The sequence below is a fragment of the Zea mays genome, chromosome 6, assembly GCF_902167145.1.
Source record: "Zea mays cultivar B73 chromosome 6, Zm-B73-REFERENCE-NAM-5.0, whole genome shotgun sequence".
NCBI lineage: Eukaryota > Viridiplantae > Streptophyta > Magnoliopsida > Poales > Poaceae > Zea > Zea mays.
Window position 1 is genome coordinate 5,613,796 of NC_050101.1, and position 27,751 is coordinate 5,641,546.

The following is a 27,751-nucleotide window of genomic DNA, read 5'->3' on the forward strand; positions in this document are numbered from 1 at the left end:
ATCGTTGGCTGCATGAAAATGTTCACATTGTTTAATCTCTTATATGTTAGATTTTTAGAATATACTCAAAAATTTTATTTATCATATTATTCAACTCTCAACGAAGTAATTTATGATATTTTATTAGGTTTGGTGATTTCCATAATGGACCTTGTGTTGGATTGCTATTTGCTTTTCTCTAGAATTGTGAAACTTAGCTCTGTTTTTAAATTGTCAACAATAGAAGTAGCTTGGTATGTTCATCTATGATACAGTTTAGGAGTAGTTTGTTGTTGAATGTTTAGGTTGGAACAATTATTTTGTCTGTAGTTGTGGAACACTTTTTTTAGATGTTATTTTTAGTTTTAAACCAACAATATAGCACTTGCTTTCCTGTTTATTTTTGCAGTGTCGTTGCATTGAAAATGCAACCACTATGTAAGTAGGTAAGTCGATATTCACATTAGCAATCACATTCATGCAAAGCTTTCATTACATCTATTTTTGCTACCTTTTTTACCATGCCTTTTGAACTTACTGCTGATTAGATTTAACAGGAAACATTTTGCCAAAAGGGTGATGTTTCTATATTCTATATTAATTTTTAACTTCCGTGGCAACGCACGAGTACACACCTAGTTAATTTTGAGGACGACAAGGTTGCGAGTTTTTTAGCTATTATGATACTTGTTTTATTAGGCTTCTCTCTTTTAGTATTTATAATTTTAACTTCTTCGTAATAGTATTCAGTGAATATATCCTTTAAAAAGTACTGTGATATCTTTTTAATCATTTTTATTTTCTTTTGTTATTTATCACCACTTAAATTAATCACATTCACTACTTTTCCAATTTTACTTTCTCCCTCTGCGTCTCTGTTCATCACGATTCACTAATGCATGCCTCCTATTAGCTATCGTAGTTATAGTTCCCAAATACATGTTTATTATTGAGTCTGGTTTGGTTATATGACAGTAGCTATCATTCACTTGACCTGGCTGACTAGCACTACACCAAAATAGTGAACTTCCTATAGTCTAAACCCTAGGAAGTTAGCACTAAACTCTAGAAAGTTAGCTAAACTCTCGAAAGTTAAGTCATCCCGTCGGAAGTTTGGCTCTCGGAATTTTTTCGTCGAAAGTTAGCTTAACTTCCTAGAGCCCTCTAGAAAGTTAGCTAACTTCCTACAGCCAAAGAAGTCTCTCGGAAGTTAGTAGGTTCTCAGAAGTTAGTAGCTTCACGTCATCAGCGCCATCAGCTGACTAACTTCCTACGACTAATTTCCTATGGCTAACTGTAGCCCCTAGGAAGTTAGTTAGCTCCAAACGATCCTTTTATATGTCATTCGTTTTCTATCTTCATGCCAAATAAAATTAACATACAAGAACACTATCTACTTGATAAGAAAGTTCAAACAGTTGCTCTTGACTCTCTGACCTCATTCAGCTAATAACATCCAAGCAAGCAAGATACGGATATTAACAATTTGTAGTTTATCTGTGAGTTTATTAAATTCATGCTAGAACTGATAGAGTAGCATGGTTAATTTAGGTGGTGAAAATAAAAAAATAGAATAAAAACAATTAAAAATGGGTTAGAATACCATTTTAAAGAATAGACTCACTTATGAGTACTATTATAAAGAAGATAAAATTACAAGTATCAGAAGAGAGAAGCCTGATATAAGAAATACTGTAATGGCAAATAGCTCCTTCCCATCCCCAATTCCCCGTCCGATTTCATTAACTATTGCATGTCGCGCCCCTACGCGCGATATTAAAATACGGTTGTAGATTACAGTATAAGCGGCAAATATGATGTGCCAATAAATTTGGTACATTTACATAGGGAGGGGATATTTGTAGATTTAAAGTATGACATTGCAAGGCTACACATCTATGTCTTCATCAAGTGTTTGTTTTGGTAGTATGAGATACTGACATGTATACATGCAAAAAGAGGGTCGTTTCTTGCTATGGGTGTCCTAGAACCGCAGTGGGCATCAAATCAAAAGTAGTAGTTATATATTACATCTAGTTAACCATATCATCAGTCTGAGCTGCATTTAACAAAAGCATCAGATGCTATGGCTAACTGTAGGCGTCACTCCTTTTATTCCTGTATGAAAAGGCATTTATATTAAAGTTACATTTGTGGTATAAATATCTGAATGGGAGATTCTTGCAATTGCTTTGCTTGAAACATTAGCAACATGAAATAAAGCAAAAAGATTATACTGTGCATGCATTTGTTTAGTTTAAAAAACCCGTATAATAGGATTACAAATTTCACAAGGTTATACAATTACCAAATATTATCATTAAGGGGGTATCATTGTTTCTGATATCAACGTGTTAAGTAGATTGTGTTGTACTCTTTTTCTTGAATACAAATGCAGATCTTAAGTCAATTTTTTTTTTACTAATTTTCCATTTTAGATACCAGGGAAAATAGAAAGCTGCGTGCATGTTGGATTTTTTTCATGTCTATTTTGATTTGACAAATGGTAGAAGGTGCTAAGGAAAGTACCTTATTTGTGTTTTGTAGGTGGTGTTGCAGAACCGGGATTTTGGACTGCTTCAGGGCTAGAAGTGTATTCTAGCCCCTCCAATCCCCTCTGGCTTAGAAGGGTATTCTAACTCCTCTAATCCCTTCAGGTTTTCTGGCACCCAAACTAACTCTCGGTGTCTAGTTTGAACCTCTGGTGTTTACTTTGTTTCATGAGGAATTTATTGAATCATAGTATTTGTCATTTGAAGTTAAAAATAAGAGAACTTGGAAGTGCCGGTGATTCAGGGAGCGTTTGACAAAGTTTCCAAAGACACACTCCCAGCAAGAATCACTTCTGTAGAGCTAAACGATAAAATCTAAATTGTTCGTAGTGGGAGTGGAGTAAATCTAGTCTCTATTTTTCACTATAAAGTGGGAGCCAAAAAACCTGCCTCCCACCGCTCCCCACTCTCCAACCTCTCAAAAATCACTTCACGGCCTATTTACCAAACGATTTTTGTCAAATAAATTCACTTCTGTTAGAGAATCACTCGAAATTACTCTATTAGAGAATAGGCACTCGGAGCTAGAGAATTATGGAGCGGAGCTCTGCCAAACGAGCCCTCAAATACTCCTAAGCTTCCAGGAGCGTTAGATGATAAAATATTTGTATCCTGTAATGAAGCATGTTTTAACAGTTAAGTTTGATTAAATATGAGGTTGTTATGTTAATGTACTAAATTTTACCTCAGGCGAAGCTTTAAAAGTTGTTTCTGAGCTGTTTTTGTTTTTGTTTGTTTACAAAAAAGGAAATGAATGTTATCAAGTATGAATATGCAGTAGAAGCACATAATATTAAGGTGAATGGAATGTTATTGGAAATATACTTACGTAGTGTTGTTGTCATCTGAAAATGTAATAGATCAGGCAACCTGCGATATAAATCAATGGAAGTGAAAAAGGAGTTAGAAATTTACATGGTTGAAAATTTAATACTCTTTTGCGAGAGAAATCTTACATGGGAACGTGCAAATGTATGAGTTTTTGGTATAGCATTTGTTGGTGAATCCTCAAGCAATGGAGTTGAGTACTTTGCTCGAGTGGACATTATATTCCTTCGTTGTTCATGAATATTTTGGGTAATGTTTTTTGGTGGTCATGTGATTGGAGTATTGATAACATTTGGAATACTTTTGTGTCGATACGAAATGATTATTTTGTGGGAGTAATTTGAAGGTTGGGAAATGAATCGTCACAATTCGTCATGAAATATTGATAAAATAACCAGGAACAAAAGAATATAACAATGACCATATAATTAGCTAATTAGCTGAGCTGACTTAAAGATGAATATGAAAATACATATTTGACCATGTAATTTGTGGCTGTAATAATGAAGTTTGCATTGTGGATAGCAGTTCACCGTACAGAAGGTTTTGAAGTGTGAACCAATCACGATGTCGGTCAGGCGAATGAGAGAGCTGTAAAATTATGATTGGTAAGTTTTGTTAGTCATGAACAACAGTTTATGTATTTATAAAATATGCAAGGTAGTTGATGTAGTCGTCAGCAAAAAAGTATAAAGAAACAAAAGAATATAACAGTATCCATATAATTGTATCCATATAATTAGCTGAGTTGACCTAAAGATGAATATAAATGTATATGTCATGCAAGACGTGGAAAACTACAATTTCACGTGCAAAGCAACGAAGGTCTAACAACCAACTGACAGCTGAGTGACCGGATTGGGCTAAACCCAACCATCCATCTCTTTAAACGGGTCATTGATTGGGAGGGTCCACGCTGACCTCGGTTGGAGGCACCGGTCACACAACGCTATATAAAGTATTAAAGGGTAGCAGAAAAGTACCTCGCCCTAAACCCTAATCCACAGAAGGACTCATCGCCTATAAGTCGGAGTGACTGGAAGAGTTCTTCCCATGGCGGCTTCGGATCTCTGCGCCAGCAACTGGATCCGAGCCCTTCCTTTTCTGCAGGACGGACAGTGGCTACACCTACGGCGACCAGCTACCATTGCCGTGCCAAGATCTACATGACGGTAATCCTTAATCTCCTCTGTTCATGTGTTTACCGGTGTGCACAAGTCCAGATCCAATCACTGTTAATACTTAAGCACTCGGATTTGACTAAGTGGACACTGCAAAGGTCACCAAATTTATAACACCAACATCACAACAAATTCATGTATATGTAAGATATTTTGAGTAGCTAAGTTTAATTAGCGTCTATAAAAGCGAAGTACGGGTTATGACAAAATAAGAATCATATACTATTAGCCGGAGCACATATATTCCAAATGAAACGGAGGAAAGAAATTGGAACTATTTCTAAACTTACCTACATAGGAAGTGAACAATACATTTAGAAAAGGTCAATGAATGGCACAGTTCAGTGCGAACTGTTGATATAATATTCAGAAACAAAAAAATATATGAGTGCTCATATAATTAGCTGAACTGACTTAAAGATGAATGTGAAAATACACATCTTTACCGTGTAATTTATTTCGTATGTATACGAGTTTGTAATAATGAAGCTTATATTGCAGATAGCAGTTCACCGTACAGAAGATTTAAACAAAAAAAATATGAATGCCCATATAATTAGCTGAAGTGACTTAAAGATGAATGTGAGAATACACATTTTACCATATAACTTATTTCGTACTTATATGAGTTTGTAATGATGAAGCCTATATTGCAGATAGCAATTCACGGTACAGAAGATTTTGAACAGTGAAATAATCACAATGTCGTTCAGGTGTTTAGGCGGACGAGAGATCTGTAATTTATCAAGGTCGTACTCTGGATATCAGGTTACCACGCAGGAGCTATTGCAATGTGAATCAAGCACAATGTTGATGAGGTCGATGAGCGAACTGCAAAAAAACACAATTAGAATTAGTATGTATCTGCAACATTTAATATGTGAAGGTATATACAATAGGAAAGATGGCTGGTGTAGTAATGAGGTTTGAATAAGCAAGCCATGGAAATGTGTTAGCCAAAAATTATCTATTGGGGTATTCGATCCAGCAAGTTCCCCGTAGGGCCCATATGAGTCAACCTTGCTTTACAATTTAAATAGATGTGCTGCAGTATAGCTATGCAAATATGTTAGCCAAAAGAATATTGGGATATTTGATCAAGCATCATGCGTGCATGGTTCCACATGAGTCTACCCTACTTTACAATCTAAACAAATTTGTTGCAGTGTCGTTTGCGGCAAGCAAGCTAAGTAGCAAATATGATAACCCAAAAAAATCAGTTGGACATTCGATCGAGCAACCTCCGTGCATGGTCCACACTAGCCAACCTTTCTTCCATAACCGTTAATGGAGATCCCCATGGTGAAGGTCGTACACCGCAATAGTGCATCCGCGCTAAGTAGAGCAGCGCGAGCGGATGGATGTGGCAGAAGAATGGGTGGGGAGGCGGGGGATCCAAAAACTATAGGAAGCCAGCACCGACGGGCACCGCGTCTGCGCGATTACGCAAGAGATGACAATGTTAGTGCGAAGTGGAGAACTGCGATGCTTCAACTGATGCAACCCTTTTGGAGGTTGGAGCTCGCCGCATGCGTGCTGGCCTCTATGCTTCATCACGGAAGTGAAGAGGCGGATGGGGAGATGAAACGGAAGGGGCCTACTTGCTGTGCCGTCATACAGATGTTCAGAACACGGAAGCGAAGTGACGACGCATGGGAGCTAGGGGTGTGGGCGAGCACCGGCTTCAGGCACGTGTCGTCGGCGAGGGACAGTCGCGTGAACATATATTCCAGGGCATTCATCCTCTCCGCGTCCATCTACTCTGTGGCGGCGGCGCCCGCGGAGGATCGTCCTTGTCCGGCAAAGCCGCCACCTCGGTCTCGAACGCCGGTAAGGTGGTAGTAGCACCCTCGTAGGGGAGACGGGGAGGGAGAGGAGGCGGCGTGGGCAAGCGTGGGGGAGAGGCGGGTGGTGGTGAGGAGAGCGCGAGGAGAGAAATTTGGAGTGGGAGGAAGCGCCTGGAAGAATCCGGTTGTTCACTGGATCCGAATCCTACGGCTGATGTTAGAATGAATGACTGGAAATTCCCAGGTGGGCCTCGGCGTCGGCAAGCTCAGCGCTTTCTCCGATCGTTCTCTCGTCTCCGCTCACTGACGCCGCCGCCCCCAAGTCCAGACCTGACAAGGGCGGCGGCAAAGGCCCTTCCTCCTGTCTCGACTTGGATGTCGAATGGATCGCCGAGCACGCGCGGCAGGTACTACTGTACTATACTACGTTACGCTTACGCCACACCTCACGGTTAGGGATGGCAACGGGTAAACTATCCGCGGATAGTGTCTCTGGACATCCATATCCGCGACTTATATCCGATATCCGAACCCGTACCCGTTACCCGCTATGGATAACAAATAGTATCCACATCCGTTACCCGCGGGTAACGGATATCCGTGGATATATCCGTTTGCCCACTACACATACAACATATTTAAATCCAGCAAATTCAAACATGATATCATATTTGTCTAGCAAATTTAAATATGATAAAAACATACAACCATACAGAATTTGTCCAGCAATGAAATCTGATACATGTATTAAGGCATACAGCGAGCAATATAAAATTGTCTAGCAAAATCAAATCTGAATTATTCAAATTGATAAAATTACAAACACACAAGCCATAAGAATCAACACCAAAGACCAGCTGGTTATTCAGAATCAGCAGCCAACACACAAGATTCTCCTTTCATGTCTTCTTCATTATCTTCAAGGCAAGACCAAAAACTATTGAATCTTCCATCACCAGCATCTAAAATAAAGTTGCATGCACATTAGTATCTATATACTTCAAATATAACATATTGGAAAAATGAAGAAAAGTTCACCTTTAAGAGTGTGACGAAGCCAACTTTGAATGCACATCAAAGCTTCCACCATTTTAGGAGTGAGACGACTGCGATGGTCACTTAAAAGCCTGCCACTTGTGGGACGAGACTACAAGATATTTTAATGGATATTCGGGTATTTGGGTATGGATATTGATTTTTCATATCCGTTTTAAAAATATCCACGGATATCAAGTGCTACCCGTATCCGTATCCATGGGTACAAACTCGTACCCAAAACCGTGCCCAACGGGTTTTTTATCCGCGGGTACGCGGATAAATCACATCCATTGCCATCCCTACTCACGGTTCACACCATGAATTCTTATTCTTCAGCAATCTGTTGTTGCACGCTTACTTACATATGGGCTTCCGAGGCATCATTCAAGGCCACATCCCCTGCTGCCTTGTCGCAGGTTAGCACTGTCAGCTTCTTCTTTTCAATGGTTCCCTCTTATTTATGCAAAAAAATGCCAGGCTCCACTTGCTGATACCATACCATGCTTTCGAGGGCTTGGATGTGAACTCTTTACCATCTTTCAGGTTATTCACGCGATTTCCCAAGCCTGCTATGGCCGTGCATCCGCACTGGAAACAGCCGCGGAGAGCTCTTCAATCCTGGAACCAGAAAGTGCATCAGCTTGTAGCACATTAGAATCCCTTTGGGATATGGTGCCTGGATCTCGCAGCGGACAGTCGTTCGTCTCGTCTTTACAGAAGAAGGATGATTCAAGCAAAAGACAAGGTGGTGGGAATTTCAGCATCATAGATGCTCTGATTGTGCTACTGGTTGCTCTGATAGCTGGATTGCTATTCACATTCTCTGCTGGTTCCAATACCTGCACAATTCATTGGTTACTGTTGTACCACCAGTAGATGAGATACCATTGAAATGGAGAACACACATCATCATTGCACATATCGGTTTACATACAATCCAATCGAATGTTAATACAACTCGTCTCTTATACTGTCTAGGAACAATCTGAGCTCCCTCGCTTTCCTCTCGTGTTCTGGAGACTGACTGCTGCTGCCAGCCTCACAATCCTTCTTACCATTCCTTCTACTATTATCGACTTTAACTGGTGATGGAGAAGAGAGGTCGATCATGGCAGCTTCTACTACTTCCCTACTCTGCGCATCGCCTCTCCGTGAAGAATCAGCTTCGCCTGCCATCCCAGTCCCATGCCTGAACAATGGTGACTCTTCCACCTGCACATTTGTTCCAGGTTCATGCTTGCAACAGGAGGGTTCTTTCTCGACCAAATTGCTTATATCCCAAAGGGCTCTTCTTTCTGCCTCCATACACAGTGGTGGTGCTTCTGGAGCAGCCTGGGGTTTATGAGCAGCACAAGGCGAGGGTGATGACAGATCAATTGGCTCAAGACCCAGTGCCGAATTTGACTCCATCGATCCAATCTGCAGACTTTGGTGCTGCAGATGAATCCCATCCATTGTTACTGTGTCTGAATCACTCAACTTTCTGGACCTGGCAATCTTACAAGATCGTATAGGTGGTGATGGAGAAGATAGATCAACAAATTCCTGGAGCGGTGCAACCATCTGTATAGCTGCTGTCTGAGGGCCATTGGCCGTACATGGAAAGCTACCACTTTCAGATTCAATTCCAAGTAGCAATTCTTGGAGCTGCGCATCCACGTCTTTTACGGCAGCTTGACCAGATTTCTTTGGCCTAGCTCTCCTCTTTTGTTTCTTCTGAGCATCCTTGCTTTCCAAAAATTCAGTTATTTTTTCTGGGCAAGCACTGCAGTTGCATAGATAGGTGACAGGTAAGGCATGTCAAATTTCCCATACATTAAATACAAATCCAAATGGAAACTTTATGTTAGCTAAATCATCACATCAGCCAAGTCAACTGATTCCATATCAAATGGAATCCAACTAGCAAATTTCATTTCTACAATAATCCCCACGGTATTATATTCAGAAGAAGCTCAATCGGAGCCCCGGCCGAGAAAGGTCACGAAAGCTGCGAATAGAAACATGTGATGTTCTACTTCATGTATTGATTTGATTTCGAAAGGTGAGTCCAGTCTATGAAACATCACTGTCTAGATGGTAAAAGTAGATAAACAAACAAATGACTATGGGAGGAGGAAAAGTGTAATTACCTTCTAACAAGTTCCCCTGGAACAACTGAAACTTGGAGCCCATCTATGTTTCTCCATGAAACCTCATAATATTCACTTCCTTGAACTTTTCGCTGCTTCACAATCGCCAGTACAGGACACGGTACAGGAATCTGTGAATTAGATAATCAGCCTTGAAAAGTAGATGTAACATGACCAGTTCAGAAATGCGCTCAGAAATCAAATCTTATACCTCATTCAGCGAAGGTTTCATTCCTAGATCTGAAGACGTGGAGCGGAGATTTGAAAATCTTCGAAGTTCTCTCTCAGCAATCTTTGGAAGGATATATTCATCTGTAGACATGTTTTCAAGGAAATAGCTCAGGGGAATTCTCTCATGTACACATAAATCTGATAAAAGGAAGCACAACAGTTAGGGATTTCAAGGGTACCAGTTTTCACAGGGCTCCACGCAAAGTATTGCTCGCATATCTGATGGAGTTGTGAACGAAGAAATGGCCGCTGGCTGCATGCCCTGGAGGCAGAATGAACACTCAACATCAACCAATAAGCCAACTAGACCAGCATTTGACAACGTGGGTCATTCAAGAGAGTAAGGAAAGATGGAAGCCAACCTCTGCACAGCTTCTGAATCTGGTGAATGACATTTTGGCTCCAGATATGCATTTATTATGTCACGAAATTGACTACCAGAATCTTGGTTAATCCCAACCTCTGTAACAAAAAAAATATATATAAACAGCGAATCTCCAATTGTATGTAGCTAAATATCTGGAGAAAATTACAGAAGATTGCTTACCACAGGTACTTGCTTTTGGGCACGTTCCACCAACCGTCCCTGCATTGGCGCCACTGCCTTTTCCTTTACATTTTCTTGCAGGTTTAACTCCATCGGACAAAATTTGACCAAGAACGGTGTCATCCCCTAAAGACTTAACAAGGCGGCATGCTGCTTCCTGTACGATTACAGACAGAATTACAAGAAAGAGAAAACAGTGATAAGCTTCACTACTTTGATTTTACGATTACATGGAGTTGTGGACAGTAAACAAAAACAGTAGCAATAAAGTTAGTAGAAGACACTACTAAACAATTAGTATTGCTGAGTCAAAAGTCCATGTGTGGATGCTGTCTGTGATTTTTGGTACTTACTGGGCCAAAGCCATGGACTCCATTAGAATAGTCACTACCAAGAAGGACTGCAAGTGATATCTGAAAAGATTATGAAAGTTGAAAGAAAGAAGTCATAAATTATGCAGTCTTGCATAAAAAATTAGGGAACACCATACAAAAGACTATTAGTCAGAAGCAAAGAATAAATGAGCAGGTGAAGGCAAGGGAACAAAAAATAATGAGAAGACTTTAAGTTGGGTAAAAATGGTATCTTTATTGCACATTCATTTCAGGGTCAGGCAGATTGGGAGATGAGTTATCTGAATTATCTAGATTATATAACTTCCAGTAACCTTCAGCCAAACCAAGAAACAAATGCAAGGTTGCACTATGGTTCACTGGAAGATTCTTCTACCATAAGATATTACAACTTAACTAGTACTTTGACACTGTATTTAGAAAGGGCAACTAAAAACTCGATTCGCTGTATCTCTCAAAGACAATCATTTGTTTTCTGGTAACTGAAGGGGAACATTCGATTTTCCTGTATTCCTACGAGATATGGTAATGGATGGAGATTATCAATGATTGTTAAGAAGAGGTACCATAAGTTTAGCTAAAGCAGGAAAAATCATGCAACGTACCAGTGAGTTCCTGCCGAAACCAAGCTTATTCTGAATGTCTTCCATTTCATAGCAAATTACATAACCACCCTCTCCTGATCAGAGAGAGCGAGAGCATAAGAAAATCACTAGGGTCTAGGCTACATAAACAAGGCACTTCCTAGTATAAAAACGAGGGCAGAAAATGCATATAATATAAGACTTCTTAGCGTGATTAACAAAATAGAGCAATAAGGCTCAGAAAAAAGGCTGTTACCTATGAAAACATCTCTATAAACTGTCTTTGCACCAAACAAGAATGAATCTGAATCCGATGTAAAACAGCCATCCTGAAACAGAATAGATGGTACATCAGAAACATGCGCCTAATGTTGGTTTCGTTAATATCATGACAAGGCATTGTACTTACACACAAGGAAGAAAAATTAAGCAATGCACACTGTGCTTCGGCTTCTTCCATGCTGATAAAGAACAGAGCAGTTAAACAAAGAGGCAGGATTAGTCATGTGGCCATGGCATTACTGATTTACTGGTATATGTGCTACTTAAAGTAGAGTTTTCTTGGGGCAGAGAGTAGTAGTACCCATCCAAGCAAGGGATGCCAAGGGCCAACCCGAGATGCTTGGCTTCTTTGATCATGCGTGAGAACTCTGAGCTCTTGTTCCGACGCAAAGAAGTCAGAGGTTGTGAGTTGGCCTCCTCTCGAGTAGCCTGGGGTGAATTGATTCCAAGGGAGAATTTAATAGCGTGTTTGATTTGAGGAATGAGGTAGTCCATCATCTTTTCGCTGCTCACTTTCTTGTTTGGTTTATGAAATAGGATGAGTTGATCCATCACCATTCCATTCATCATAGGCTAATAATTAGTAATAATATAAGGAATGGGTTCATTCCACTAAATTTATGGAGTGAACCCATGATGCATTTAGAATGGATTGATTCTTCAAACCAAACACCCCCAAATGACCCAAAAAAATTAAGGGGACAGAGCATCAGCAGCAACCTCAGCAGCATTTAATCCCAGTCGGCGCCTATAAGTAGCCAATTTGACTGAAGGAATCGCCCCATCTGAAGGCAAGAGCGAGAAATGAAGAAATTTTAGGCTGATTTGTTATCTGATTCAACATGGCCATTATGCATTGCCATTTCCGGGTCCTAAAAGAAACGGTGAGAGAGAACCTGAGACGAAAATGAGGCTGCAGTTGAGGGCGATGAGGGCTCGGATGCGGTGGAAGAGGTTCTTGAGGTACACCTTGTCCCTGAGGAAGGCCGGGGAGCGGTTGGCGCTGCAGAACTGCACGAGCCAGCAGGAAAGATCCACGCACACCTTCTTGTTCCTTATTGCAGCACCATTCATAAGAAGAGAGGAATTGGAGGCGGCGGATGAGGGAGGATCCGCAGTCAAGGTTTGGGAAGGGGATACAGGTACAGTGGGAGCGGAGTCCTGATCTACTTACTGGAGGTGCTGGAGCGGGAGCTTCTTCTTGCAGGAGTCAAGGATGTCCCAGAGGTTCTTCACCCCCATCGCCGCCGCTGCAGCTGGAGGTTGCCTGAGCCGGGGAAGACGAGAAGCCTCTAACGGAAAACAGCACTGTCGGAGGGTCGCGGATTCGTTTGCTTCTGTGGTTCAAACACGCTTTTACACCCTGATTGCGGAAAATTATTATTATAGTCAGTGGCGCTATTGAATTCCTAAACATTACTGTAAGGGCTCGTTTGTTTCGTTGAAATTGAATTCCATTTTAATAATTATAATTTAAACAAAACTAATTAAGTTTATATATTTATATATGTAATATATTTGTATATTATCCTAAATCATATGAGAGAGATAGTTATATACTACATTTATGTTATAAAGGCGCAAGTAGAAGAATGTGCTATAAGTTGTACATCGGAAAAATAGCATGTAAATCTATAGAATCCATTTCCATCTCTCACCTCATGAATTTGAGGTAGGCTTATATGATAACTTTGGAAAGTGGTGGAATGTCATATTCTACAAAAATAGCCTATTCCATTAGTAAGATTCCAATTCCTCGAAATGAAAGGAAACAAACGGGGCCTAACTGTCCCGCGCTAGAAAATAAAATCGGTGATAACACTATTATATCGTTTTAAACAAGTCGTATATATACATTTCGTAATACAAGTGATAAATAAGCAAGTAGGGATGCAAACGGACGGAAAAATCACTCTCCCGTTTCCGTATCCGGATTTTATCATCGGAAACGGGATCGGGTCCGGAATAGTCGGGAACGAAAACGGGAGCGGGATAAACAGAATTGCGAAAACGAACGGAAACGGAAATACTAACGGAAACTCATAATTTAATACAAATAGAAATGTTATTGATGTTTGACTAGTGATTGATTGGCAAAATAATAACATAAAACAAATAGATATAGAGAGAGACAACATTTTATTGTTGTTTGGTTGCTAAATATGTACATTTAGCTACATCCGATGTTGTTTAAGATTTTAGATCACTTGTCATTTGAAAAGAGTCGGTGGTTACAATGGCCAATTATGCTATAATTTGTCACTTAAATACACGAGGATTTAGTTTATATACTAACGCATATTAGGCTCGTCTCATATTTGTCAAATATGGAATAAATACGGGTTCAATCCGGAAAAAAACGGGATCCCGCAAAAACGGACGGAATAAGTCATCTCTCATTTTCGTCCTGTTTTCATATTTTTCCGTAAATACGGAAACAGACGGGTCAAGAAAACGGTACGGGTCGGAATGAGATTTTTTCCGTCCGTTTTCAACCCTATAAGTAAGCTACCACTTGGTTGCCCGCTTTAATATATACAAAATTCCCTCGAAGACCAAAGAAAAGAAATCTGACTAAAAATCAAGATGAGGCTACCACTTGGTTCACACACCAAGAATGCATTTTTCGCCATATATATATATATATATATATATATATATATATATATATATATATATATATATATATATATATATATATATATATATATATATATATCGGTTTCACCTTCGCATTCCCCATCACCCAGTTGAAATGAAAATCATCCTTAGCAAAGCTCATTGTATGTTTCAGCTGCAACAAACAAGCGAGAGCCATGAATTGATCCCCTAATTTCCTCGTTCTGCTACACCTACGCTATGCACTACCAACCACAGGCGCGCACTACGAAAATCTACTGTGATCAACAAATGAAACCAGAAGATGCGAGAATGCGACACACGAGAAATTTGACCAAAATGTTTGATTTGCTTTTGGATTGGAGTATTGGACAATGCTTCTGCTGTCTACGCCCGAAACGGCAGCATGGCACTGTAGTAGATAGGCTTCCATCCAGCATCTCCAGAGAATTGCGAGGAGAAGAGTCGTCGAAGACGAAGAGGAGGAGCTCATGGCGGGAGGACGAGGAAAGAAGTGAGGTTTTTATATTGCTTGATTTGCGGGAAATATAAGTACATGTTCTAGCTAGATCGTTTTCGCGGAATATAAAATGAAAGGTAATAAACGAGCAACTATGAGATGAGTGATAAAAATAAACCATGTCATATCTACATCATACAAACATGGGGGGCTTTAGGGAATTCGATCGACTTCCTTCATTGATGAATGAGTTCAAGACAGACGAGACGAATCAAGCGGCGGTAGTAGTGGACTTGCGGTAGTATGCCATCCCCCTGATGCCGTCGGGGTCCATGGCGAAGTCCAGCAGGCGGTAGAACCCCACCACGCGCGTCTCGGCGTAGAGCACGATGTTGGCCACGCCGTCGCGCCGCAGCTCGTCGACGAGGCGCTCCATGACGGCGCGTCCCAGCCCGAGGCCCTGGCTCGACGGCTCCACCACCACGTCCCACACCACGGCGTTGAACACGCCGTCCCCGGCCGCGCGCGCGAACGCCACGGGCCGCCCTTCCTCCTCCCCGGCCGACAGCCACACCACACGGCTGTGCTCCAGCGCGCGCCGCAGCCGCTCCTCCTGACGCCGCGGGAAGCCCACGCGCACGAACACCTCGTTCAGCGCCGCCACGTCGATGCCCTCCGCCGTGCGCCGCACAGCGAACCCGCGGGACTCCAGCTCCGCGTCCGACACCGTCAGCCGCACGCCCGCGGTGGCGGCACGAGGCGGACGCAGCCGCAGCTGCCGGGAGGTCGTCGTCGTGGATGCAGGGGAAGGCCGCCGCGATCTCAATGCTGCCGCAGCAGAACATGCTTGCTGCGTCGGCATGGTTTGGCGCGCGGGAGATCCGATGGAGCAGCAGAGCAGACTCGGCTGACTCTTTGTTGGATGGCCCATTGGCCCTGGATCACTCACTGCCTTATCCATCCTACTATCTATCTATCGGCCGTCCGATCTAAAATCAAGGGACTGAAATTCAATCACGATCTTCTTGGCCTATCTCCATGTTCCAGTATCTCATCCTGCAAGGTAGGTGCTTCGTTTCGCTTTGACTTTATATTCCTCTTCTCTATTATTTTTTATATTTCAGACAACAAGTAAACACAGGCACGGCAGGCCTTCAGTGTTTGTGTTTCAGACAAGAATTTCTCAGCATCCAAAGTTCAGAGGCGGCGTGGTGGTGTGTGCTTCTCTGTCTCTCATCAGACACCGCCACCAGTCCACCCCGAATAAGCCAGAATTGTAACCAAAATACAGCTAAATTACAGTCGAAATTCCTGACACAAAAAGGAAAAAAAATGTTTGTCTATGTGCTGTGGGAAGCAAGCTAGCCTGCCTGCCTGCCTGTCATCCTCATCTCTATCTCTTCTTCTAATGACTACTAGGCATGCGGTCTCTTGGCTGGCGCTAATACACAAAACACAGCCTAGCCTATGCACCCTTGAGTTTGCGTGATGGAGGCCGCCGGAATATGTTAATGAGATCATCAACACCCTGCCCAAGCAAGTGGCATGCACTTTTCTCAGTTGCGCCAAAGCACATTCTATCCAAAGTAAACCAAGCAAAGAAATCATCCATACCCGTGTAGTAATCACTAGGAAACAGAAGAGAACAATCAGGTAGGAGCCGAGCACCAGAAGGAACAGCAGATCAAAAGTAACACCTGCAACCTGGGTCAATAATGGCTGTGTGAGATAGTCTCAACCTGCCTGGTGATGTCTCAAAAGCACAACTAAAAAGTGGCACTGAATGACCAAATCTGAATACCCTTTCATGGCGATTAATTAATATTCATTCGCCAGGTAATTTATCAGGACAGTATATAAGAGCATTACAGACCATGCTATTCTGAAATCAAAACAAGAACAAAATGCACATAGGCTTGTTTTGTGGCCACTTAAACATACCTGGTAGACATTTAGAGTTGCTTTCGTCGCATCATAGAAAGTGAACATGCCATCAAGCGCATCACTTTGAACACGCACATCAGTAGTGTGTGCAGACAGTTCCTGCACCAGGATACCAATGTCATGTCTTGCCAGAAAACCAGGAACCAGGTGAGACTGTGAGAGAGATGAAACCATTCAAAGCAACCATCCAAAACCTTTTCCAGTGCTGCTATGAAGGGGTCATTTTTCTGCAGAAAAGGTGCAACCCGTGGTGTCCGTGACAACAGATCCAACCAGGACCGGATATAGTGAGGATTAATGGCTAAGCTGCTATTCTCTGCAAAAACATCTATGTTCCTTCCCTTCAGTCCATAGATGCGTCTCTGTAAAAAGAGCATGAGGCAGCCAGTAGACTTAGTTTTCAATCATCATTTTGGTAGTAGCAATAATGCAATATGATGATCCAAGCCCCCAATGACTTCACATCAAACAACAAATATTGCACTGTAAACCCTTTTAATATAGATGAAACTAGACGTTACCCTCTCCAAATTGCATCAGCTTCTCCTCCCCTTAATCCACCCACCCGCATAAACATGTACACCGAAAACTCAAAAAACAACTGTCCAAGCACTAACTGAGAAGCAAATGGTTTAGCTCACCGCAAGACTCTCAGAAACTAATCTGGCAGCTCGGATTACTGACTCAGCATCTGTAGATTCTCTGCCAAAAGCGGGGAAACAAACATATAAGTATTAGAATTGATTGGAGTGCTTGCCCCCAAAAGACTCAGGATGTATTGGATGTGACTCACCTAGTGTCATGAAGACCGCCAGTGCTTTCCAAAAAATCAGGAGGGGTAGACATTTCTGAAAGAGTAAGTGCAGTCACCCTAAACCTTGAGAACTGTTCGTGTTCCCATGCTACCTACAAGTTTGCAAAGCATGATACACGGTGAGACAGACACAACAATAAAGTGCAATAGGAGAATTTAAGAACACAACTAGGCACATCATAATTCCAATTCACATTCAGTAAACATTAAACAAGCACTAAGGTAAACGGCATGCAAACCCTGATTAGTATACACATGCACTATGTAGTGAGTGCGATGCAAGTTACAATAACAGTGGTGTAGATAGTGATGTCCATCAAAATGCAAAGTTTACTAAAACTCTACCGTCAACGGATAGGTGAATAAGAGGAACATAAGAAACATATGTTTTATTCCACATACTTGATGTATAGGTTTAGTCACCAGTTCTACACAGATTACTATTGTATATGTCCATTCAAAAGGAGTGTTGCCATCTAATGCCTATTGCATTTTTGTTGTTCAAATGTTCCTGACTGGAACTGAAGTCAATGTGAGGGTATACTTAATCCTTGAAACATCAAGTACATACTCTGGGATTTGAGACATTAATCTTCTTGTGCTTGATTCCAACTGAAACACCCATTTCTTTAGAAACATCTGAAAATTCCTGAAAGCAAATAAATTCACAGATATCAATATGACTATCCTTACAGATAGCTAAGGTTATAGACCAACAAGCTTCAAATGATCAACATACTTTAAAGATTTGCTTGATATAGGGATTTTCTGGAGGCTTTGATACATGCATCCAGAGGTCATTGCCCCAGGAACCAACATTGTTCAAGCAAATTGCGTAGTCAATGCTCTCGCGTACACGCTGATCAAAACTCCTAAGCCACTGCATCATTAAAAAAAACAGCTGTAAGTTGCTTACACAGATGACACAATCACAAAGGACCTAGTTGCTAAATCAAACAAATGGGTACTTACCTTGCTAGTTCCATTGTAATTGTAGGGTCCACCAGATGTTAACCCAAAGAGAATATTGTACTTGCCCCTTGTCTTAGGATTTGAATACAGACGTGAAAATAGTCTCGCAATCTCTAGAAGAGCCACAACTCCACTTCCATTGCTGTCGCTTCCCACAGAAAGTGCCTGAGAAAATCCACGTTATCCAAGACATCTAGAAGAACTTTAACAAACATTCTGGGAACACTTGGATAAACATACAGGTACAGCACCGAAGGTGTCATAGTTTGCAACTATGGCAATAGTCGGAAGCTGTTCGCTATCACCCTCTCCTTTAAATCCAGGTAACCATCCCTGCAAGTCAAAAGATTCAGTTTCAATGTGTTCAGATTTCCAAAAGGAACAAGGGAAATAGTTTGGAACAGTCACTTATAGGGCTCCATGTTTATTTAGCTGCTTCTGAAGGGGAAAACCCCACAAAGTGAACTTAAGAAAATAAAGCACATTTTAATTGACAGTAAATTGATTTTAGAATAAAGGCTACCTGGATATTAGAAATGGTTGGAGATGACACTTTTCTAGGCTCTGCTGAGGATACGACAAGTTTGTAACTACGAGTTGAAATAAAAAATATCAGAACAAAAAACCATGAGACTGGCAGTTTCAAACTTTCCACACATTGTAGTTGGGTTAGGGCTCGAAGTGCAAAAAGGCTGGCCAGTTTAAAATATGCACAATTTCTCATGAGTATTACCCTCCTGTTGTTGCAGAGGCTGGTTGACCTGTGGAGGCAATTCTATGGATATCTGCCAGCAGGTTATCAAGATTGTCGTCATGCAAAGCAAAGTACACTGGATACTGCATGAAGCAATGAACACAGTTTAGCCAAGACGTAATATGAGACAGAAAAGTGAGCGGATTACTCAAGCAATTAGGGAATAGGCATAGATTATCTCAGGATCTTGAACGCAATCAATTCTTAGACTGTTAATCGATGAAGCAAGCCATTTTTCATGCAGATTAATGGAGTTGGATGCATCTTAGCTTTGTGGAATCAATGTTTTGTTGTTGTGTTATATGTTTATACCAGCGGCGTGTTATGTCACACACATGCTGAACCGTTACCAAAAAAAAGGTGAAGGATGTCTAGAATAACTAGTGTGATAGATGCGGAGTCAAACTGAGCTACTTGCTTAGATCAAAGAGAAAACTGTAGCTTACTGGAACTTGTTCATGCAGAAGCAACTTCTCCAGCTCAGTCAGTACACCTTTGAATTGCCCCTTGTCATCCACACTGTCATTATTTGTCGGGAGCAGAATGAGTAATCCCCCCAGATGTTTTTTCTCCACCAGGTACTCTGAGAAGGCATCGTAAGAGTTTTGAGCAACAAAGGTAAAAGGCGGTACTAGGTCTATAAGTTTTGGCTGCACTAGTAGAAATGTCATTCACAGTTCATGTTTGATGGTCATTATTATCTCATAGGTGGAATGAGCACAGCAGATTTGGAAACAGTGGGTAGCAAAGCAACTAGGAAAAGTGTGTGTGGAGGCAGGAAGAGATCTACTTACTAGTAGTGCATAATAATTAAGAAGATGCAGCAGTAGTGCTAGAGTTAGCTGACCTCTGAGGAAAGAGAGCGGGAGGTCGAGGAGCGGCGCGACGAGGGCGGAGCGGGAGAGGTCTGCGCCGGCGGGGAGCGGGAGCGCGGCAGCGTGGTGGTTGAGGACCGCGGCGCGGGAGCCGAGCGGAGCGCCGGCGAGGTCGTACTGGATGAGGCGGTAGACGCCGACGGCGGCGGCGGCGGCGTCGCCGAGCTCGACGCAGGCGAGGAGGACGAAGGCGACAGTGAAGACGGAGGAGATGGAAGCCAGCAGCTCGCCGGATGGAGACATGGCTCCCTTGGATGGATGGCTGGCGGCGGGATCAAGGCTTGCAGATACGGGAGGGAGACGAGGTGGGAGATGCAGATGTCGCCGCTGCCCAGTTGTTGGCGTGGCTGCAACTGCAATGCAGATGCCATGGGCTTCACTTCTTTGGAAACAATGCCATGGGCTTAGCAACGAGACACGGCCCAAAACTCCCGATTGAAAAAGCACCGTCACCACCATTACCGCTCATATGGACGCCGACTCCATGTCCTGCTCACTGCAGAGTGCAGAGAGGTCCGGTGAGTTCTTCCTCCCCATCCTTCTACCTTCTCGGCAAAGTGTTTTGACCTTCACCAGCCGATGGATACAGCTATGGAGGGGAGTTTGCCGCCAGCTCCCTCGTGACTCGTGAGTTCTACCTCCCGATCTGTGTACTGTCCGTGTTATTGCTGACGCCTTCATTCCCAGGTGCCGCCATGGATCGGAGTACGGTGGGTGTGGCAGGCCCGATACTAAAGCTTGATGCTTCTAAATGAAGTCACAACGTCTGTTCCAATCGGAGCTCAAGGTGCGAGACGACGAGAGCTTTTCCAAACGGGAGTTTTAGGCCATGTTTCGTTGCTATTCAGTCAAAGCCCACTGTATTGTTTCTAAACAAGCGAAGCCCAGCAAGTTGTTTTTCATAACCGCAATAATCTCGCCTCAGCCTGTAGCCCCTGTCCGATACAATTAATAGTTCTATAGGATGCTCGTGTGTTGATAAAATGTTAGATAGTCTGTAAGTGATATTTCTATATCTATACTATACTTAAAGCACCAGTTTCAACGGTCGTCGTGCGTCATATTTTTATAAAAAGACCTCTATTCTTCTTCCAACCAACCCGTCGCACGCCTGCGTCACCATTTTACAAAAACACCCCTCCATCACCGCAAACCCACGCGCCATCCCCGCATCCACCATCCCCGCAGACCCCATCGACCCCGCAGACGCCATCCGCCGATCCCGCAGCCGCCATCCCCGCCGACCCCGCAGCCCGCGCCATTCCCGCATCCACCATCCCCGCAGCCACCGACCCCGCAGACCCCACCGACCCCGCAGCCTCCATCCGCCGATCCCGCAGCCGCCATCCCCGCCGACCCCGCAGCCCCATCCCCGTCCCCAAGCGCCGAAGCCCCGTCCCCGAGCGCCGACGAGCCCTCCTCGAGCGCCGACCTCGCGGCCGCGCCCAGAAATCCGCCGCGCCCTGACCTCGCGATCGCGCCATCTACATCCCCGAGCGCCAGCGCCCCATCCCCGAGCCTGACCACGACCGCGACGGAAATTCGCACCCGTCGTCGCCCCAGATCAAGGAGGGGGAGGAGCCGACGGAGGCTCCTGTGGTGGCTGCGGGGGCGGTAGCGGGAGCGCCATGAGGGGCGATGGCCGTGGCGGCGGAGGGAGACAGCCTTCCTACGCGGCGCCGGACGGGGCGAATGCGGTGGCGATCCCGGTCGCCTCAAGGAAGATGGTGCAGAGTCTCAAGAGGATCCTGGCCGACCGCTCGGAGGGCGAGATCTACGCCACGCTCTGCGACTGCGGAATGGACCCTGACATAGCCGTCGAGAGGCTCATCTCCCAGGGTAAGGGCATATACTCTCACCTCGCTCTAGGCTCCAGCTTTGTCCTCGCGGGCTCCAATTGTTTAGCGTGGACGTTGTCGTGCGATGCTTGTCAGCGCTAGGGTTTGTGCCCCCCTCGTGTGGTATAAGTTGTAACCCCCCATTTTGGACGGTTGTTGTTGAATTGCTTGCAAATCTGGTCCGATTCTGCGAATGTTGTACGCTGCGACTTGTATTTGTTTGCCAGTTTAGGTTCAACGTCACTGTGAAGCATGCTGGGAAGTTTTAATTTGTCATGCTCATGACTTCAGATGGGAGAAGACACTAATTTATATTTGTTAACGGACAACCTTTTTTGCATTTATGAATGTGCCTTTTGCAACAGATTGTGCCACCCCATGGTGTAATAATAGGAGGGAGGGAGGGTTCAGTTTCCTACGTAAGTCCTGATTCATATCCCATTGTAATCCAACTGTGTTCCAGGATCATCGTACCTAGTACTTATATGTAAACAAAAACTGTTGCGCCTACCATAAACATCCCTTTTATCTTCATGAATAGGATGTGTTTAAGTTCACTCATGTATTGCTTACCATTTTCTTGGTATTGAGTTTTGTATCTGTCTATATGTGGGCATAGACGCATTGCCTACCTATTTTGTTTAAATTGGTATGTGCCAAGTAGCATATATTTTTGGGTAAGTAGTACTTTCAGTGTATAGATGCTTTGGTGCCAATTACCTAAGGTCGCTACAAGTTATGGAACCTTCCACTAGATGGTTGCCAACTGGTTTGCAAAGGAAACTGATTCACCAGAGTAGAACCTTGGCCATACGGAACAATTTGCGTGTTCTTGCCTCCATAAGCATGCACAGTTTCAAATGTTTGGCTCCCATTAGTTGCCATCCTTTCTGCGATATTACGAGCCAATACAGATGTCCCGAGTTCTTTGTCCATCTCAGATGCCAACTTATTGTGTTCTGGACTGTTTCCATCTCCATCCTCGTCATCTAAATCGAGAACTACTATGTCACCCTTTTCTTTTTGTTCGGCTCGCTCCACAGAATGGTTGGTCGATTTGCCACCTCCGATTTTGCTGGCTATCGCAGAGGAGTTTTCAGAGGCGCGTTCCAGACTAGCAATGAACTGACGGATGTCGTCCCAGTCCTTGCTCGTACCGCCAAATACCAAACCGTGGTTCCTGTTTGCGATCAGGAGGTGTGTGACCGCTGGGATACATTGCAACTTTGGGTGTAAATACATTGTCGTTGTGTTCCGAAGGTTTCCTCTGCCTGCTGTAATATATGCCTACAAATACCCGCCAAATACCAAACCGTGGTTCCTGTTTGCGATCAGGAAGTGTGTGACCGCTGGGATACATTGCAGCTATGGGTGTAAATACACTGTCGTCGCGTTCCGAAGGTTTCCTCTGCCTGCTGTAATATATGCCTACAAATACAGGAAGGTGGTTACTGTATCAAGAGAGACTAGGAAAAGGCAATAGGGTGAATGAAATAAATAAAAAGGACAAGCTGTTTTGTTGTAGTATGAGTGTGATCCTTGGCTCCTAATGTTGGGAATTGATTTGATGTTGCCCTTGAGCACTGATCTCAATTGTTATTCCATAAGCGAAGTGAATGCATTGATGTCACTAAACTTCCCTGATTGACTATTCTTCTGGAAATATTTAGGTTTGAATTTTATATTTTATTGATTGTTTGAAGCATTCTGCATTGAACAGATCAACAATCCTGGTCATTAGTTGTCTGATTTTTTAGTGGTATCTGAATAGATAGATGACTACTCATGTATATCTTTCTTACCCTGTCCTTATAATTAGCATTGTTTTTTTCACAGACCCCTGCACAACTAAGGTGGAGCCTGACAAAGCTAGAGTGGTTGCTTGCAACCGGCCTCACAGGTATTTTGTTATTTTGCTCATCGAATTCATTGGCTGTCTGATTTCTGCTTACCTGATTCCTACACAGTCGAATTCATTAGCTGTCTGATTTTTGCACAATCCACTTTATTTTGCTCATTGAGTACAGTAGGGCATAAGCGGAGTGAAATAGGGTGAATGAAATAAATAAAAAGGACAAGCTGTTTTGTTGTATTATGAGTGTGATCCTTGGCTCCTAATGTCTCATCGTGCCTAAGAAAATCAGTAAGTGCTGGGGGCAGAGGAGTTCCAGCTTGGTGCCTCTCCATTATGAATTTTAATGTATATTCACGTTTGATTGTAAATTGATTTGTATAATTTATAAGATTGTGATCCATAATATGTGTTACTTGTTTTTATGTAATCATTGTACATGAATAATTTGCGTGCCGTAGCAACGCACGGGCACTTGACTAGTAACTTGTAACTGCCAGTTCAATCTTGCCTGCGATATCACTTCCGTTCTCAAAAAAATAACTGGAAAGAAGTTTGCCAAATATTTATTAATGCACATTGATGATTCTGACTTTTCACATACTGAGCAACTAAAATAAGATTACCTACAAACATTATAACTTGTAAATGTAAACCTTAGGCTTTATTTATTGCCTCCCCAACTTTAGGCTATCGCAATAGTAAGATTGAACTTGTACTAATCAAGATTCATGGTTGAGCGCATGCAAAGAGACGAACACATGGGCCTTCTTATCCCAATTACCCCAAATCAGTATGTACCATTGAATTTCAAACATTAAATAAATCAGTTAACAAAACGTAGCAAAAATAAATATGTATTTTTTCTCACATGGGCCGGATTTAAATTTGGCATCTCCATTCTCTAATCCCATTCCAAGCACGGCAATCATTGAAAACTAAATAAGAAAAAAAAACTTGAACTCACATACCGTAGGGCAATGGATGGGTTTATAGAACTCACAAGCGGTCTAGGAGGCAAGGTGCACGGGGTCCTTGTAGATAGGATGCTGTCACTTGGCCTTAGGTACCAGAACCTTCATCTCCTAGACGACGTGGACGGCCCACGTGACCTTGAGATCCGACGCGTGCCGAGACAGAAATCGTTGGCGCTGACGCCGTCCCCGACGGGGAGCTCGCGGGAGACAGCCCCCACGTTTGTTGCGTCCCCGCCGGGGACGTGGGGTCATTGGGCTGGTCCAGACTCTTCATCCCTCTGTGACTCCCCGTAGCTCGACGGCTAGGGTTTGCTTGCGTTGAGCGTTTCCGTGTCCCGATCGGCAAAGGGAGACGACAACGAGTGACGGGGAAGCGACGGTCGAGGGGTGGAAGCGCGAAGGATTAGATGAGGGCAGGGCGTGCGAGCGGGCGGTAAGGGCCCGGGCTTGAGCGCAAAGGGCCCACGTCGCCGCCGACGAGCTCGACAGCTTTCCTGTCTGCCTTCATCCTGGCAACGTAGTCGGTCACGTAGGAATACGGTGGCCGAGTCATGAAAGCGGTGAGGGGAGGGGGCAGGGAAACAACGGTGGCTGGGTGCCTAATTCGTTGTGACGGTGTGGGAGAGGGCGGCATCCATGTGCGGTTGAGGGTGAGATCCGCAGGCGTGGGGGAAGGGAAACGACTTGGGCTGGGTGCCTAGTTCATTACGCGGGCGTGGGAGGGGCGGGGGAATAAGGGGCTATGGACGCTGCCCTTAGAGTCTTAGGGGTGTTTGAATGCACTAGAGCTAATAGTTAGTTATCTAAAATTATACTAGTATAATTAGCTAGCTAACAAATAGTTAACTAACTAGTAGCTAATTTACTAAAAATAACTAATAGTTGAACTATTAGCTAGGGTGTTTGGATGTCTCTAGCTAATTTTAGCTACTAACTATTATCTTTAGTGCATTCAAACACCCCTAAGCCCACTTTTACTCTTCCAATTATTATTACTAAAAATGTTGGTTACCTTTGCATATTCTCATATCTCAAGTTCAGGCATGTACAATTGTCACAGTGGTTAGGATAATAAAGATACTCAAAGAGCTTATTGTATAGAGCAAGGAGCATAGGCTACAATTATATTATTTTTGGGTACAACCTGGTTACCTCCACTACCGGAATCAGAGCCTTTGCCGAGTGCCGGACGCTTTGCCGAGTGCCTTTTCTCGGGCACTCGGCAAAGACGGCTTTGCCGAGAGCCGCACTTGGCAAAGCTTGGCTCTCGGTAACGAGCGTCTTTACCGAGCGTAGGACACTCGGTACAGGTCCACACTCGGCAAATCCATGTTTGCCGAGTGTCAAACACTCGGCAAATGGGGCTCTCGGCAAAGGGCCGTCAGCGGCCGTCCCAAAGCTGACGGTCGTCAGTCTTTGCCGAGTGCCAACAGTCGGCTCTCGGCAAAGATGCTTCTTTGCCGAGTGCCGCGCATCTGGCACTCGGCAAAGGATGATTTACCGAGTGTCTTATCCAGACACTCGGCAAAGTATATTTTTATTTTTTTGATTTTGTCTCCCAAACTTTTTGTGTTATGTTCCTACACTATGTAGACCTACATGTATCATTTGTGGACAATTATAACATAGTTTTCAATCGTTAGTAGATTTAGTTCGTTTTTTGAAATTCTTCGGAAAATTCAAATTTGAACTGCAGGTCACTCGAAACTTGGAAAACCGTGCATGCAAAAATGATATTCATGTTACTTATCATAAGTTACGACCGATTTCAGAAGCGTACCGGAAACTTCGAGCAACATGCTCACTAAACATGGCCGTGAACTTGGCATCCACATGTTTAAAAATTGTATAAAACACAAACAAAGTCAGAAAATCATGAAACTTGTCCCCGTGTCATGATATCATATGTATAGGCTATGATAAAAATTTTAGAGTATTTGGAGAAAGTTGTGAGACACTATCTGTAGAAACCTTCTAGATTCACATTGAAACTCTATGATTTCATGTGTAGTCCTCTTAGGTTTCTACACATAGTGTCTCACAACTTTCTCCAAACATTCTAAAATTTTTATCACAGCCTGTACATATGATATCATGACACGTGGACAAGTTTCATGATTTTCTGACTTTGTTTGTGTTTTATACAATTTTTAAACATGTGGATGCCAAGTTCACGGCCATGTTTAGTGAGCATGTTGCTCGAAGTTTCCGGTCCGCTCCTGGAATCGGTCGTAACTTATGCTAAGTAACATGAATATCATTTTTGCATGCACGGTTTTCCAAGTTTCGAGTGACCTGCAGTTCAAATCTAAATTTTCCGAAGAAATTCAAATAAACGAACTAAATCTACTAACGATTGAATACTCTGTTAAAATTGTCCACAAATGATACATGTAGGTCTACATAGTGTAGGAACATACCACAAAAATTTTGAGAGACAAAATCAAAAAAATAAAAATATACTTTGCCGAGTGTCTAATGGTTGACACTCGGCAAAGTATGCTTTGCCGACTGTCCCCAGGTTGACACTCGGCAAAGATGTGTAAGTTCATCTTTGCCGAGTGTCAGATGGCAGACGCTCGGCAAAGGATCCTTTGCCGAGTGCCACCGATCTGGCACTCGGCAAAGTTTATTTTAAAAATTAAAAAAAAACTTTGCCGAGTGCCAGATCACGGGCACTCGGCAAAGTAGGCGAATATACTTCGCCCGCACCCTTCTTCCTCCTTTCTTTCTCTGCTCTCGCTAACTCGCGCCGCCGCCGCCTCCCTGCGCTACCGCCGCCGCCCCGCACCGTCGCCGGCTCGCCGCCCCACCGCGCCGCGCCCTCGCCGGACGCCCGCGCCCGCCCTCGCCGGCCCTCGCCAGCCGCGGCCGCCCGCGCCCGCCTTCGCCGTCGCCGGCCCTCGCCAGCCGCGGTCGCCTGCGCCTGCCCTCGCCGGCCCTCGCCGGCCCTCGCCCGCCTTCGCCGTCGCCGGCCCTCGCCGGCCCTCGCCAGCCGCGGTCGCCCGCGCCCGTCGCGCCCGTGCCCTCGCTCGCCGCCGCGCCGCCGCGACGCCGTCGCGCCCGTGCCCTCGCTCGCCCACACCGCGCGCGCTCACGCTCGCCCACGCTCGCCCGCGCCCACGCTCGCCCGCGCTCGCGCCCACACTCTC

General features: G+C 43.7%; 5 protein-coding genes and 2 long non-coding RNA genes across 10 annotated transcripts; 3 read left to right on the plus strand and 4 right to left on the minus strand.

Annotated features, from left to right (window-relative positions):
- Positions 1-1,672: 1,672 nt before the first annotated feature.
- LOC118472146 (uncharacterized) lies at positions 1,673-6,156 on the minus strand. Of its 2 annotated transcripts, XR_004850025.1 has the most exons (6): positions 5,809-5,897; positions 5,297-5,371; positions 4,343-4,630; positions 3,898-3,950; positions 3,361-3,401; positions 1,673-2,097 (listed from the first exon to the last, which is right to left on the minus strand). It is a non-coding gene; the product is annotated as an uncharacterized lncRNA (long non-coding RNA). The 2 variants fall into 2 exon arrangements; XR_004850024.1 differs by lacking the exon at positions 4,343-4,630 and having other exon boundaries at positions 5,809-6,156.
- LOC100381470 (uncharacterized) lies at positions 4,443-6,511 on the plus strand. The gene is made up of 2 exons (XM_035959858.1): positions 4,443-4,531; positions 5,197-6,511. Exon 2 carries the CDS (start codon positions 5,828-5,830, stop codon positions 6,380-6,382), a length of 555 nt encoding a protein of 184 aa, XP_035815751.1. The 5' UTR covers positions 4,443-4,531; positions 5,197-5,827; the 3' UTR covers positions 6,383-6,511.
- Positions 6,512-8,254: 1,743 nt separating this feature from the next.
- Positions 8,255-12,824, minus strand: LOC100282987 (XPG I-region family protein). Its single transcript, NM_001155891.1, has 14 exons — positions 12,669-12,824; positions 12,391-12,548; positions 12,215-12,279; positions 11,796-11,923; positions 11,622-11,673; positions 11,469-11,541; positions 11,234-11,307; positions 10,629-10,688; positions 10,276-10,432; positions 10,091-10,190; positions 9,908-9,990; positions 9,709-9,809; positions 9,498-9,628; positions 8,255-9,130 (listed from the first exon to the last, which is right to left on the minus strand). The coding sequence occupies exons 1-14, from the start codon at positions 12,734-12,736 to the stop codon at positions 8,314-8,316; spliced, it is 2,067 nt and encodes a 688-aa protein (NP_001149363.1). The 5' UTR covers positions 12,737-12,824; the 3' UTR covers positions 8,255-8,313.
- A 1,796-nt stretch (positions 12,825-14,620) lies between these two features.
- LOC100284604 (uncharacterized) lies at positions 14,621-20,551 on the minus strand. Of its 3 annotated transcripts, none has more exons than XM_023300290.2 (15): positions 20,395-20,551; positions 19,905-20,285; positions 19,504-19,640; positions 19,037-19,140; positions 18,827-18,893; positions 18,544-18,636; positions 18,304-18,468; positions 18,071-18,211; positions 17,903-17,980; positions 17,311-17,423; positions 17,159-17,219; positions 16,712-16,879; positions 16,515-16,616; positions 16,188-16,277; positions 14,621-16,101 (listed from the first exon to the last, which is right to left on the minus strand). In XM_023300290.2, the coding sequence occupies exons 1-15, from the start codon at positions 20,399-20,401 to the stop codon at positions 16,039-16,041; spliced, it is 1,770 nt and encodes a 589-aa protein (XP_023156058.1). In that variant the 5' UTR covers positions 20,402-20,551; the 3' UTR covers positions 14,621-16,038. The 3 variants fall into 3 exon arrangements, with proteins under 3 accessions (XP_023156058.1, XP_035815530.1, NP_001150971.2); XM_035959637.1 differs by having other exon boundaries at positions 19,905-20,314; positions 20,395-20,496; NM_001157499.3 differs by lacking the exon at positions 20,395-20,551 and having other exon boundaries at positions 15,733-16,101; positions 19,905-20,298.
- LOC100276761 (uncharacterized) lies at positions 14,789-15,493 on the minus strand. The gene has a single exon (NM_001150476.2). It carries the CDS (start codon positions 15,433-15,435, stop codon positions 14,845-14,847), a length of 591 nt encoding a protein of 196 aa, NP_001143948.2. The 5' UTR covers positions 15,436-15,493; the 3' UTR covers positions 14,789-14,844.
- On the plus strand, positions 20,254-20,970 carry LOC111589546 (uncharacterized). The gene is made up of 2 exons (XR_002748610.2): positions 20,254-20,559; positions 20,620-20,970. It is a non-coding gene; the product is annotated as an uncharacterized lncRNA (long non-coding RNA).
- A 118-nt stretch (positions 20,971-21,088) lies between these two features.
- LOC103628925 (uncharacterized) lies at positions 21,089-24,009 on the plus strand. Its single transcript, XM_008650116.4, has 2 exons — positions 21,089-21,771; positions 23,607-24,009. Exons 1-2 carry the CDS (start codon positions 21,561-21,563, stop codon positions 23,756-23,758), a joined length of 363 nt encoding a protein of 120 aa, XP_008648338.1. The 5' UTR covers positions 21,089-21,560; the 3' UTR covers positions 23,759-24,009.
- The last annotated feature ends 3,742 nt before the right edge of the window (positions 24,010-27,751 follow it).